Here is a 15,107-nt window from a genome sequence, read left to right as displayed (position 1 = left end):
TACAGTTTTCAGCTATTGACAAGCTTGGACTGAATGTAGCTGTTGTTGGCAAGTTTGGTTTTGCACATTATTCTTTACTCACCAAAAAATGGAAGCTGTTTGGAAACATTACCCAGGTGAGAGGTTATGGAATTTTATTCTGGTGCACAGGGAAGATTTTATCTGTTGGGATGTGAGACTTGGAGAAAAGTAAAGAGAATCATTTTCGAGTAAACAGCCTGTGGACACACTTGGGATTAGGGTTGCTGGTTATACATGTGTTTTTCATAAAGTATCTGAAACACAAGTCTTGTGGTTTTGACACGCTTATTTGTGTTTGAATATTAGCAGAGCATTCCAATTTTGCATGCGTCTTGTCAGTCACTTAATTCCATTTGTTTTATCTGAGAGTTCATGTGATGTAACTTTGGATGTAAAGCTTATAAATTCTGGCTAGAAACACATTTGAGAGAGTCCAGGGATGCCAGTAGCATGAAGAACTGTGGAATTGCATTTTGTAGGAGGAGGTTTGTCCTTCACATACTACTCTTTAGTACTTTGGTTATTTTAAACATTAAAAACTTCTTATTCATAGTCTTGCCACTATGCATAAAGCTTGTAGAGATCATGCATGGCTTTAAGAAATTACCCATATAATGTACGTGTCTGTGTGTGTAAGTGTATAAAAATACATACCTATATGTCATCTGCTTGCTTTTATCTTTTCAGGAGCAAACTATGATGGTAACAGGTGGCTTAGCATGGTGGAATGACTTCATTGTTCTTGCATGTTATAATTTAAATGATCACCAGGAAGAGGTGAGATACTGTTCTTCAGAGTAAACATATAATGATTAAAATAACTGATCTGTATGACAGTAGTACTATAAGCATGAAATACATCGTGATATTGTGAACATGTTTATACACTATAAACTTTGGTGGCTTTTGGTTATATTCAGAGTTTATGTATTAATATATAAGTAATTATTTGCAGAAAATTTTTGTTGTTGTTGTTAAAAACTGTTTATTGCTGACTACAGTGAATCTACTAATTTTTCTGAAAACTTTGTGACACTTTTGCATATTAGCATGAAGTGTGTTCTGAGATACCTGTTTACAGTGTTTTGGGACAATTTTACAAGCTTTTAAACTATATGGGCAGAGGAGATTTACTTACTCTTTGCTTTTTAAAACCTGTTGAATAAAATTCCTTCCTTATGGTTGTTGTTCAGTACTTCAGCTTTGGCTGTACTGTGCTTTAACTGCTTTGGTTATAATAATAAAATGGATGCAATGGATAAAATACCTGATGAAACAGAAACTCAGTAGTGTGTCTTGGTAGAAATTCTTGACACCCTTTCCACAATAAAGCAAATAACCAGAAGTGGAATTACTGTTACCTTCTTGGTAAACAGAACATCTATTCAAATTACTCCTTTTCCTTGCAGCTGAGAATCTACCTGCGAACGTCTAACCTTGACAACGCGTTTGCTCACATCACCAAAGTGCAGGCAAACACGTTACTACTGAGTGTCTTCCGGGACATTGTGATATTGTTCAGAGCAGATTGTTCCATTTGCCTTTACAGTATTGAGAGAAGGTCTGAGGGGTGAGTGTCACTATTTGAATGCTTTTGCAGTAAGGTACCTGTAGATCTGCTCTCAGTCTGAGTAAATTCCTACAATAATACAAAGATATTTGATAGCTGGTGGAGTCAGATTTTTAAAATACAGAGTGGTGTTATCTCTATGCACAAGTTCATGAGTGTTTTCATTTGCATGCATACTGATTGGCCCGTGCAAGGTAGAGGTAGGTAGTGGCTGATGTATGTACATTTCCAGCTGTCTGAACAAACATGTTCGTAAATTGTAGGAACTTGAAAACCGAATATGAATAGGACAAAAAGGGACTAAAAGACACCCATGTATTTGAATATTTTAAAATAAAAACATGTTTCTAATATTAGAAGCACTAATTAGTGAAGGGAAGGTGGCAGCAGACTTGCAAAGATGAAAAGGTTTGGTCTTGGTGAGGTGTTGAAGAATTGTTTTAGTACAAAAGAAGTAGCAATGTGAAATATGCCAGACGCTTTCAGACAATTAAGATTAGTGAATCTAAGGAGGAGATAAAGATTCAGAGATGAGGGGTTTAAGTCCCTATGTAGGTAGTTTTTCTTACAGTTATGTTATCTTCTTTTTAGCAAGAAGGGACCTTTTTGTGGTAGAAAAAAGCAAGTTGTTGATGAACTTCAGAGAAAAATATTTTTAGTGCTTTTAAAAAAAGGTCCCAACAGAATCCAGACCTGGAAAGTGTCTCATTGAAGGGTCAATAGAATCATAATCTGAAGTATCTGATATTGTCTTCTATACATGCACAGCTGCATTTTCCAAAGTATCAAGATCAGTAACCCATTTTAGGTTTGTTTGGTAACTTCATATGGAGTAGATATGTGGGCATTTCTACTGATTCCTGATTAAAGGAATGTCAATAGATTGTCAATAGAATGTCAATAGAGTAAATTGTTTGCTAAGGGTAAGTTGCTTATTTTCGTTAGGTTTACTTCAAGGTAGTTATTTCATGTTATGTACTGTTGTAAAATTTCTAAATTAAGACATTTTCCTTTCAGTCTTAATCCTACTGCCAGTATCCAAATTCTTCAAGAAGTATCCATGTCTCGGTACATTCCTCATCCTTTTCTTGTAGTGTCTGTTACATTGACATCGGTGAGAACAGAGACTGGCATCTCCTTGAAGATGCCTCAGCAGGTAACAGATCTCAAAATTTGATAGAATTGGTGCCTGAATTTGTTAGCTTAATCCTTAAAGGTTACCTGGCTGATAAATCAGTCACGAATCAGTGACTTTTCTATATGGTAAAATCCAGAACGTGCTTTTTCTGATGTTCATTATGTAGACATGTTATGTGGGAATTGGGGGTGAGGGGGTGGATAGAGAAGTAAGAGTTTAGAGTTTATTTCATACCTTCTCTTCTTAACTTGCAAAGTTTGAGACCAAGTCTTGGTGAACAAATTAAATTTAACTCTGTCAAGGGTATGTTGCTCTATCATGTATTAACAGTCAAAAACCAGAGCAATCCATGGCATTAGGAATTACCTACCTTTCTTGCAACAATATGTCCATTACTCAAAGAATAAATACAAAAAATGAAAAGACGGCGTATGACCCTATGAGGCACTCTTTGTCAATTCTGCAACAGCCAGACAATGACTTAAGATGTGAAAGTCCCTGTCTTAACTTCAGAATTTTGTCAGGGCACTGAAAGCACATGCAGAGAGAACTTAGATTTTTGTTGTAAACAAAAATGGAGTAGGTTTAACTGAGCAGAATAATTTGCTTTCTTGACACACCTTACTAAAACAATTTTTCTCTAACTGCAGCTAAATAAAAGTTCAAAATGCTGTACAAGTGTGGCTCAGCTCTTTTTGGCTCAGCTCTTGGGTTGTGTACCAGTGTTAGTCTTTGCAGTCAGATACTGGCAATCATACTGTGATGATACTGATAAGAATACAGAGCTTTATTTTCCATAGAATGCTGGTGGGTTGCCCATTTTAAGACACATGGTTGGAAAAAGTCCATATTAAACACATGGAATGAGTTTGGTGAATAAGAAACCTTCCAATATTTACTCCTTTGCACAAGAACTGGTTCTTGATTTTTCTGAGTCCTTCTATATTGAATTCAGTGTTAATCATCTCTGTAAAGAGGGACATTTAATTTACATTTTTTCTGGGTTTTTAATGTGGTGATAAGTAAAATTATAATTCAAAAAGCTTAAATAATTTGCATAATATTCTTTCTATCCTTAGGCTTGTGAAGCTGAAAGTATTATGCTTAACTTAGCAGGACAACTTATCATGTTGCAAAGGGATCGATCTGGACCCCAGATACGAGATAAAGATAATAATCCTAATCAAAGAAAGCATGTGAGTAAATATATGTTGAGTATTGTGTATGGCTTCAAAGATGGCAGTGCTGGAAGAAGCTGTGCAAGAGAGTGGTCCAGACATAAACAAAATAAGACTATAAGCAAGGCAGTATCTATGCTTACAGGCAGAATTGTTGGCTGGAAGTATATTAGCATTTGCTCGTGTTCGCTAGTTATATTGAAATGAGATAGACAAGCTTTAAGAGTAAAGATACTGCCCAAAATTTCATATGCACCAATAACAGAAAATCTCTAGTCTGTCCAGAACTGTTTTGTATGTTTATGGAACATTATCATTTTTTGCAGAGTACATTTACAGAGTTCTTGGCAATAACAATAATAGAAATCAATTACTGAACTCTCAATTCTTCTGAGCTGATGGAAACCAATTCTATGTGAAACAAGCACATTGGGAGAGTGAAATTTGGAAAATTCAGATAAAGATTTGTCAGTTCTAGGTTGGACTTGGGGGCTAACTGAAGAAGCAGAGAACAGGTTTTTATTTTTCACGTTTATTCTTATCTCTCTGCTTGCTGACTAAGTATTAAGGAGTTTAAAAAAAAAAGAAGTGTCTTGAGTTAATATAGGTATTAAGTGGTGTTTTGTCACATGCTAGGATGCAGATAAGAGAGAAGCAGATTTGTTTCTTCTTTGTTAGAAGGAAAACATGTTTGAAGACAGTACTTAGCTGAAAAATAGAGTTTTTGTGAATAGGGTAAAAATAAAAGGAATAATGGATACTGATTTTTTTTTTCATTTTAAATAGCTGCCTTTTTGTGCTCCAGTTGTCCTAGCCCAGTCTGTTGAAAATGTATGGACTACTTGCAGGATTAACAAACAGAAACGCCACTTACTGGAGGCTCTGTGGCTCAGCTGTGGTGGGGCAGGTATGAAAGTCTGGCTTCCCCTGTTTCCCAGAGATCATCGAAAACCGCATTCCTTTCTGTCAAGACGGATCATGCTGCCTTTCCACATCAACATATACCCATTGGCTGTTTTGTTTGAAGATGCCTTGGTTCTTGGTGCTGTTAATGACACTGTGCTCTATGACTGTTTATACACTCAAACCAGTGCTAGAGAACACTTAGAGGTTCTCTTTCCGTTCTCCATTGTTGAGAGAACCTCTCAGATCTACCTCCATCACATTTTACGCCAGCTCTTGGTTAGGAACCTTGGTGAACAAGCCTTGCTTTTGGCCCACTCCTGTGCCACATTACCATACTTCCCTCATGTACTAGAACTGATGCTTCATGAAGTGCTGGAAGAAGAAGCTACCTCGCGGGAACCCATTCCCGACCCTCTCCTTCCCACTGTGGCGAAGTTCATTACAGAATTCCCCCTCTTCCTGCAGACAGTTGTTCATTGTGCTAGGAAGACAGAATATGCCCTGTGGAATTACCTTTTTGCTGCTGTTGGAAACCCAAAGGACTTATTTGAAGAGTGCTTAATGGCCCAGGACTTGGACACAGCTGCCTCTTACCTTATTATCCTACAGGTAACAGCACCAGATATATTGCAAGAGTACTGTATTTACTAATATTGCAATATTTTTAAAATAATGTAATATCAAAGTTGTGCATGTTCAACAGATCTTAAATGTAACAGTTTTCTGTTGATATTATGTCCATTTATGAAGGGTGGTAAGATCATGCAGTGTAAGTAGTTAGTTTACTGTTTTAAATGGGAAAATTATAGCATGAAATTTATTGTTTATAATCTTTGGTATACTCCAATGTGAAGTAGTGTGGCTTGACTTAGTAGAACTTCTGATGTTCTATAGTAAAAGTAAATCACTTAATTATGCTTTGTTGCTTGCAGAATATGGAAGTTCCAGCAGTTAGCAGACAACATGCTACTCTCCTGTTTAATACTGCCTTAGAGCAGGGAAAGTGGGATCTCTGTCGTCATATGATTAGATTTCTTAAAGCCATTGGCTCTGGAGAAACAGAAACACCCCCAGCTACACCAACAACTCAGGTTTGTGATGAGAAAAGTAAATAGTGTGCATCAAGCCTTGTATGATTAATCTTCATGTTATATATCATGTTTGGCCCTTTCAGTGTATGTTTTGGTTTTCTTGCTTTTAGGAACCTAGTTCAAGTAGTGGTTTTGAGTTCTTCAGGCATCGCAGCATTAGTTTATCCCAATCAGCGGAGAATCTCCATAGCAAATTTAATCTGACAAAAACACTGAGTATGCCCTCTGGCCCATCTGGAAAAAGGTAATGTCTTTTCATTCCCCACTTTATTAGGTAGAGGACTAACTTCTTACTAATTTAAGTTATAGAAATAAATGGTTTGATAGATTTGTCATAATCTCCTTCTACATTTTTTGTATTTATAATTCCACAACTTTTGTACTGTTTGTGTCTCATAACATTCTTGAGAAAATATATTCTCACACATGTAAATACATATATGTATGTTTGTATGTATGCACAGGCATGCTTACCTAGATATTGCTGACCCAAAGACTCTGAAACCACTGGATGTGGTACACATTACATGTGTAGTAATTTAAGTAGCTAGTGAGATCACGTGTCACATATTTAAAGGACCTCGTTTTCTGAACAATACATTTTGAACTGCTCACAGTTCACAGCATCACAGTGTACTGCTCTGCTACTGTGCACATTTTGATCTGGCACTGTGTTTCCAAGCTACAAATAGAACCTTTTATGCCTTGGGGTGAACCCCTCTAAAGCTGCTGTATACTGACTTGATATTGATAGGTATTACAGTTCAGAAGTAGGATTGAACTGAAATGATTGTCTTTGCTTTGGCGTTTTTCCCCATCCTGATTTCTAAAACCATCCTAGTATAAATTATGAATTTAGGAATTTTTAATAGAGAGTACTGTCTTAAAGGTTTGGATAGGAAGGGCTGTGGGCCAATACTTGACTACTTCTCTAAACTTTGCAATGTCATCTGCCTTTTATCTCCTACTTTACTTTTTTCTGCATTGCTAATAGTTTAAGGCTCTATAAAAACTGCTGCTGTTGTAACTTAAATCCTTTATTTCACCTACCTGTTGAGGCAGTGGGACCTTTTAGAGAATGCAAACAGCAAGGAATTAGGGAAACTGCTTCTGCTGTTATATAGAAAGCTCCCCTTTTACTACTCTGGTGATTCAGTGTTCTGCAGTTGTGGCCTTTGTGACTCAGCTTTATCAGTGTTCACTTGGCTGTTCTGTGCTGTGTGTGTAGGTGGAGTAAAGACAGTGACTGTGCTGAGAACATGTACATTGACATGATGCTCTGGCGGCATGCTCGGCGTCTGCTGGAGGAAATCAAGCTGAAAGACCTTGGCTGCTTTGCTGCACAGTTGGGCTTTGAGCTGATCGGCTGGTTGTGCAAGGAGCGAGCCAGAGCTGCCCGTGTGGAGGATTTTGTGTGTGCTTTGAAAAAGCTACACAAGGATTTCCTCTGGCCATTTCCAGTTATACCAGCTTCATCCATTAATTCACCTTTCAAGAATGGAAAGTACAAGACAGGTACAGTAACATCTGAGTTTGATAGATTTCAAACTCAGATTTCCCTCCTGCAGTGCTACATCTGTGAATCTCAGTCTGTTCTGCCTCTGTTTAGCCAAGATAAGAACAGGCTGAGGCTTTCCACCTGCATAGCTTTCTCACACAGAGTGTATTTTTTGAAGAGATTCTGTTCTCTTGTGTGATTACCATTTCTGTTGAAATCTCCTCCTGCTTTCTCAGGTACTGAATTGGACATCACTGTAGATGTTGAACTCAACATGGAAATTGCTTCAGTGTAAATTCTGCTGCAGAAAATTACTAAATTCAATATTCTTTTGTAGTCTTTTGATGACCTTTTGATTAACTTTTTAAAAAATAAATAGTAATGTTCCTAATGTTTGAAATTTACTTTGTTGATGGTAAGAACTTTGAAGACTTCTAAACCTCCTTTATGTTACTGATCTCTCAGTTCACTACCTTACCTCCTCACAGCAAAGTTGACACTTGCTACCTTATCTCCATATGGCAAGGCTGACATTGCTGCCAAGTCTTCCTCTTTTTAGTAACAGCATCATTATTTACTTCTGTTGATGCTAACACTTTATTACATCATACTTCTTTTATGCCCGTGCTCTCATAAAAAGCTGGTCAGAAATTCCTGAAATGCCTAAACTTGCTGCATTCCCTTGAATTTCATTGGTCCCCTGAATATTGACTTAGATGCAAGTTTTAGCTTCCGGAAATGCCTGGAGAGAACAGTCTAAATTTCCTTGTGGATACTTACATGATTTTTCTATGGTGTGTTTTGATTTTTTTAGCTGTGGGGGAACAGCTACTAAAATCTCAGTCTACAGACACCTTTGTAAACATGGAAATGGACACAGGGATTTCAAACACACCTCGCAGTCGTAGCTGGCTTGGAACTATCAGCTCTTCTCAGAGAGAGATTGATACTGTTTCATCCCATGGACCACACATGCAAGATGCATTCCTTTCTCCTTTGCTGAGTAAAGGTTAGTCACTCTTCCTTCTGTCTGCTCATTGGAAGAATGTGAAGTGTGTGCTTATATCTTGATATTTGTGTGTCACTGTTGTATTGTCCCTTCTCAACTACTGACAAGAAAAATTCAGGAAAAAAAAAGAAAGGACTTACTGAAAAGTGAACTGAAATTTTTACAACAGAAAGGTAATGCCCATGTTGTACATTTCTAAGTACATGAAGTTGAATATGGAATAGATATTTGCTGAATTTTCTATCTGTGGTGATAACTTGAAGTTCAGTATTTTTTCAGTCTGGATAGGAAGAGTGTCCTATGTTGTGGTTTTTTGTTTCCTTGTCTCTTGCATAAATCAGCCTCTTGCATGGATTGGAACAGCTCTAATTGCATGAACTTTGTGCTTTTGGGTTTCCTAAGAATGATATTAGATATATTACTTATTGAGGAAGTTGAGGAAATTAGAGATCCATATAGTTGTATTTTTTCCAAAGGCTTTATGTAAATTGCTTTTTAGAAGATGCAATGTATGATGAGCTTACTAAAATAGAACTTGTATTTTGTATGTATTTTTTCTGAACACAGAAGGATATGGGAAGAGTTTGTCAGACCATTGTAGTCTTTTTTAATTTTTGTATACTTCCTCTTGTCCTTGAGCATAGAACGTTTTCAACAGCATCTAAATCATGTGATTTCCACTCCATTAGGGCAAAGATCTAAGTATGTAGGGTGAGCTACAATTTCTTAATTTTTACAACTGTAGAGCCCGCTGTGAGATTCAGAGCATTTGGAGATGTTTTCTGTCTGCTTGGGCACGGTCTCATTTTATTTCACTCCTGTTTCTCATGTTTTTTAAATCTGGAGACTGCAAGAAAATAGGTATCTCTTTTCATTGCATTGACTTTACTGCTGTCTGCCTCTACTGCTCTTTCTATAAACAGGTATATGTGGGGGTTGTTTTCTGAGCTGGATGAAGACCTTTGAGTTCAATGGACTTTGCTACAGATTTTGAAGCAGTTTATTTCTAAAGAAACCAAATTAATAGCCTTCAAAACATTGCAAGCTGAATTCTAATAAAAATTTCATAAATTACTAATCCAGCACTGGTATTTACGGGCAAGAAGATAATCGAATAACCTTTTGACTTCCTAAATGTTTTCCAAGAAAAGATGTATATGCTTTAATATGGAAATAGTTCTCAAGAGCAGGTGCCTTCATGACTCACCACTGTAATGTTTTTAGCTTTGTTACTGTTCCTTTGAAAATTCTGTTACTGCACGTGCTCTTCACGTTTTTACTGGAAATACTTCTTTTTATATTTTGTGCTGGTAAATATTTACATTACAAAGCATTCAAAATCTTCGTGGTTTTGTGTGAAGAAAATAATTTTATATTAAAACTTCATTTTAACAAAATTTAAAGTTAAATAAGAAGAATTTTAGACAGACTGTAACCCTTCCTGAACTTAATTCTAGGACTATAGTATGCAAGATGCTGTATTGGTGCTTTTATGATGATTGCCAGCAGATACCTAGGATGCCTTACTGATAATAATTCTCCTGAATTATTTTTACTGGATAAAAAACTATTGCATTCCTGCAACATTAGTTCTACCATCCAGTGTGACAAGAAGAATGCTGAAGCGGGATGGATGATATGCCTGAAGTAACTGTGATGCACCGCAAAGCATTACTGTTTGTCAATTATTATAGGAAGTAGTTCAGAAATCCTGAGTCTAACTAAAGTAAGTAGTTTCTTTTTTCCTTATGTTTCTGAGTGTTTTTGATAGGTGATGAATGCAGCATTGGTTCAGCAACGGACCTGACTGAAACAAGTTCTATGGTGGATGGAGACTGGACCATGGTGGATGAAAACTTCTCCAGTCTAAGTTTAACTCAGTCAGAGCTTGAGCAGCTCTCTCTAGAGCTGGCCAGTAAAGGGCCACACAAGTCACAGGTGCAGCTGCGGTAAGTAATGACACCTTTGAGACTGAGAATTGCTGGCTTGCAGCATTTGGAGAAAGAAACAATCTACACAATCACACTGCAGTTTTTCTCTTGGGAGTAGAAAAATAAACAGCCTTTCTTTCCATATAGGTATTTGCTACATATCTTCATGGAAGCAGGATGTCTGGATTGGTGTGTTGTCATAGGCCTTATTCTCAGAGAAACTTCAGTTATCAACCAGGTTTTCAGTATCATGCAGTCCTCTGATATTGATGGAGAAATCTGTCAGAATATCAAGACTGGCCTAGATGCTGTTGACAAGTGGGCTTCTACGGATTGGTAAGTGTTACTTTCTACTTTCATTTTCACTTGAGCTGTAGATATTTTGTTACCTAAAAAGTAACAAAAGTTATTACCTTAGCCTTATCTGAAACCTCACTTCAGAGACTGCGAAAAAAACCCCCAAAACACAAACCAAACCAAAACAAACCTAGAGCAACCAGCTTTCCAGCTTTTATTGTTTGATCAAGGTTGCCTTTTTCTCTTTATTTGTAAACATTTCTGCTTTTCAGGCACATGACAGAAGTACTAATTTTAATTCATTTATGGTGTTTCATCCCATTCTCTTCCTAGCCCTGGGTACAAGCCATTTCTAAGTATCATCAAACCACAAATCCAGAAACTAAATGAAATAGTAGAAGAGCAAGTACAACCAGAAGTATTTCAGCCAGTGAATCCTTCTAAGGTTCCTGAACAAGCAAACCCAAGAGCTGAGGAGAGCAGGACTTCATCTAGCCATGGCACTAATCCTCAGAGTGATGCTGGAAGCAGCAGTGCAAGCAGACATGAAGAGGACAAGGCTAAGACAGAGGATGAGGATTCATTCCAAGAAGGCAGTTATGACTGTGTTGTGTCTTAAATGGAAGGTGAAAAACTTCCATTTGTTCAGGTGTGAAAGGAAGCAAACCAGCTCCTAGATCTGCTTCTGTGTTTTGGATTTGAACTCTTTTTTTAATTTTGTTTGTTTGTTTTGGGTTTTTAATATTTCAATCTTTGAAATTTTTAATGGGGATAACTAAACACCAATTTCATCAAGTAATTTCAAAAGGAGGTGTGACTCTTTTTTGATGCAATGGCCAGACTGCAGCTTTACATTTTGATACTTTTAAATAGTGTTGGAGAGTGAACACACGTGGAGACAGATTCAGCCTATGTTCATCAGTACCTTTACATCACCAACACGTTCCGAAGAAACTACTTACATCTTGCTTGAGTTTAAAAGGCGAAGAGGGGATTAAATATAAAAACTGTTTTCTTTGCAGCTTGCCTGCCTAAGAAATGTCTGATCAATGCAGTTCAGATTGGTTTGATACCGATATTTTGTATTAAAGGACTGTAAAATATATTGTATGTTTTTGTGAATAATCTTGTACAAATACTCAAGACTGTACCATATTTGGAGGTACTTATGTGTATTTGCATGTTTCTAGATGACTAGTAAAGTTAAAGCAGAGTTGCACTTCTTTCTGGATGAGGCCTACTTTACTGACCTAACATTGACACAAGGTGGCTTACCTGTTTTTTTACTGCCACTTAACAGATCTTGTAGTTGGGTTAAGGGATTGCTGAAGGTTATTTATTTAATTGTAAATTCTTTTCTGATAAATGGATTTTTTAAATGTAAATAATCATCATATACTCTTGCTATGGAAAACTAGTTTAACAGCTCATACTTAAACATTTTTCAAACATTTTATAATATGCATACTTCTAACATATTTAACTTTCATACAATGTTATGAAAACCTGGCTGCAGAAGTCTGTTGCTTTGAGGTACTTATTTTTTCTAGCTGCTGTCCCTATGTAATAACTACCTGTAACAGTATTAATTTAGATATTAGCTTGTTTGTACTGTGCAATCTGAACAAAAATGCAACATTACTCATTTTATACACGATAAACTAGTTTATTTTTTATAACATCATTTGATTACTGACATGGACCAAACTAGTCATCGTAGGGTAGTTACAGCATCTGTTGCTTTTCTAGTGTAGTTACTAAATGCACATCCATTTAAACTCTGAAATTAAGACTATTCACAATTAAGTTTTAAATGAATTGTGGTTTCATCATCTTTATTTCCTTTGTAGATAAGATCAAGTGCTTTAAAATGTACAGCTATTAAACTGTTGCTTTAGAATGGCTTTTCTAAGCCAATACAACCAGTACAAGTGCAATAATTGCGAGTATTACGTGGAAAGCTGGAGCTATTAATGAACGCAACTTGAACTTCATTTTAAGAGTTGAAACTTGAGACTGAAGTTAGAGGAAAGAAACTCAGTCTGAGTCCCAGCATTAAGCTTATTCTGCATTGTAGCTACTGGTTACAGATAATGTCTATCATACCTACAAGTCTGTTGTGACATGACGTCAAAATTCATTACTGTTTTAAGGGGATAATACTTAAAGCTTTTTTTATGATAAACCTGCTTAATCTATGTTAAAAGAAATAAAAACTGTGCTTCAAGTTCATATTTTTCTGTGGTTCTGTGGTAATGATGTAAGCCAAGCCCATCCTGGTCAGCATTCTGCTGTTCAGGTTTTGGATCTGTGCAAGTAAAACATACATTAACTGAGATATTAACATTCTTAATATTCATATCTTACTACTGTGCTACTGTTGTTTAGCAGGTAAATCTTTTCAGTTGTGAAATTTTAGAAGTTTGTACTTCTTTAGTAGTAATTATCTCTATGCAAACCTTACATGCTAATTTTGTATTTTGATTTCGCTGCTGTTATACTTGTAATTAAAAGACAAATGTATTCAACTTTACTTGAAGTTACTCCTGTGAAAAGGAACTATTTCTGACTGCAAGCCATTCAGGTAGGCCATCTTAGAGAGACAAAGCTCTCAGAGAAACCACCTGATGAAATTGTTTTTTATACTCCTGCAGCTTGTTTTTTACAGTATGAAGGAATCGAGCCTTTGCCTTATTTAGTGCATCTTTGAAGTTACATCCACCTGCTGCTGTGAAAAGAGATGTAGCAGGTTTAGGTGGCAAGGGTGTGGTGGCAAGGGAGGGCTGTGTCAGACAGAGCCAGTTCCAACAAACAAAAGCTGATGCCTACTCTCTGTAATGTATTTAACAAGGAGTAAAAAATGCTGTAGAATATGAGTGAGGAAGAGTCCTGCAGACAGCCAGGCCCATAATGGAGGAGCAGGCAGAGGTATTCCAGGCACTGGAACAGAGATTCCCTGCAGCCTGTGGCTCAATGCAAGTAAATACACACATTAAATTATATACTAAGTCTTGCTAATTAGCCTCTTACTGCTGTGGTACTGCTTAGCAGCTCAGTCCTTTTAGATGATGGGGAAGCAGGCTCTACACCTGCAGCCCACTGTGGAGCATGCTGGAGCAGATACCCACAGTGGCAGCCTTGGAGCACCCACACTAAGCAGGTGGATGGATGAGCCCTGAAGGAAACTGCAGCCCAAAGGGCCCACGCGAGAGCAGATTTCTGGCAGCAACTGTGGGCCCACAGGGATCCATGCTGGAACAGTCTCTTCCTGAAGGACCACCCCACCAAGAGAAGAATCCACTTTGAAGCAGTTTATGAGAGACGGTATCCCATGGAGTGGACCCCATGCTGGAGCAGGGCAATAGTGAGAAAAGGAAGGAAGCAGAGAGGAAATTTTAGACTCTTAACTGACTATCCCCAGTTCTTCTACACCACTGTGAGAGAGAAGGCAGAAGAATGAATCTGGGAAGGAAGGGGAGGTTGGGGGAAAGTGTTTGGTTATCCTATTTTAATTTAATTGGTAATAAAATAATTTTCCCAAGGCCAGTTTGTTTCATCTGTTGTGGATACCAGTGAGTAATGTCCCTGTCTCAACCCATGAATTTTCTCATCCCATTTTCTCCTCCTGGTCTGCTGAGGAGAGGGTCAGCTGTTTGATAGGTACCCATCAGCTACCCAGGGTTAACCCTCCACAAAAGGTCTAGTCATCCACAAATGTGCACTATTTAACTAAAGATAGGAAAAATGGGCCACTTAACCAGTTGAGGATAAACATCTTTTTATGAAATTCCAACATGTTGACACTCTTTTCACTTTGTGTATCCAGCTCACATATAACTGGTTGATGTAAGATTTCCTCCTTCACAACAATTTGCACATCATCAAGTTTTCTTGGTCTGTTTCTCATCCTGTGCAAAACTAACTGTCCCAGAAAAACAGGAATACTCTGTATTCTTTGCTATTAGATCCTTTCACACCAGGTATATCTACAAAACTGCTTGAATCAAATTGCATTTCTGAAGGTAATTTTTCACTATCACTTTTGTCAACCCAAGTAAGCTAATTTTTCCTCAGCACGTTTTAGGTCAAAGAAACCAGTTAAAAGGGCTTTCAAGCCAAAGTGTCTCTAAGCTACAGGTTTGAGACCCACTGTTAAGTAAGCAGAAATACCTGAATTCATAATCTAGCCAGAGCCTGTACAAAGGAGGTCCTTTTCATAATAAACTGAGGGGAGAAGTTGTCTGTGGCTATAATGATATTATAAAAGATGATGGGTAACTTGAGGGTGGTAAGCTGGGTTCAACTGGAGGATGGATTTCCTACAAGAGAGAACATAAAGGCAACAGCCACAATCCAATGTTTCAGGTTCGTCTCCTGTCCTAGGGCTGAACACTGCTAAAGTACTCTAGTAGGCAGGGACAGGAATGGCAGCACAGGGTGAGTGGTGTAAGTCATCTCAGTGTTTAAG

At 37.4% G+C, this 15,107-nt stretch overlaps 1 protein-coding gene across 2 annotated transcripts in view; it reads left to right on the top strand.

Moving 5' to 3' along the window:
* The window catches only part of RIC1 (RIC1 homolog, RAB6A GEF complex partner 1), a 46,744-nt gene extending 33,572 nt beyond the window's left edge, over positions 1-13,172 (top strand). The window contains exons 14-26 of one of the 2 annotated variants that reach the window (XM_030968246.1): positions 6-116; positions 709-798; positions 1,431-1,591; positions 2,609-2,747; positions 3,809-3,925; positions 4,694-5,422; positions 5,746-5,904; positions 6,015-6,148; positions 7,133-7,419; positions 8,217-8,411; positions 10,183-10,360; positions 10,490-10,678; positions 10,973-13,172. In XM_030968246.1, the coding sequence (XP_030824106.1) occupies positions 6-116; positions 709-798; positions 1,431-1,591; positions 2,609-2,747; positions 3,809-3,925; positions 4,694-5,422; positions 5,746-5,904; positions 6,015-6,148; positions 7,133-7,419; positions 8,217-8,411; positions 10,183-10,360; positions 10,490-10,678; positions 10,973-11,258 (2,775 nt within the window). In that variant the 3' untranslated portion in view covers positions 11,259-13,172. Of the gene's footprint in view, positions 1-5; positions 117-708; positions 799-1,430; positions 1,592-2,608; positions 2,748-3,808; positions 3,926-4,693; positions 5,423-5,745; positions 5,905-6,014; positions 6,149-7,132; positions 7,420-8,216; positions 8,412-10,170; positions 10,361-10,489; positions 10,679-10,972 lie in introns of both variants that reach the window. The other variant, XM_030968245.1, reaches the window with a different exon arrangement.
* Positions 13,173-15,107: the final 1,935 nt, after the last annotated feature.

Source organism: Camarhynchus parvulus, chromosome Z, assembly GCF_901933205.1.
Source record: "Camarhynchus parvulus chromosome Z, STF_HiC, whole genome shotgun sequence".
NCBI lineage: Eukaryota > Metazoa > Chordata > Aves > Passeriformes > Thraupidae > Camarhynchus > Camarhynchus parvulus.
This window is presented reverse-complemented; position numbering and strand designations above follow the sequence as displayed.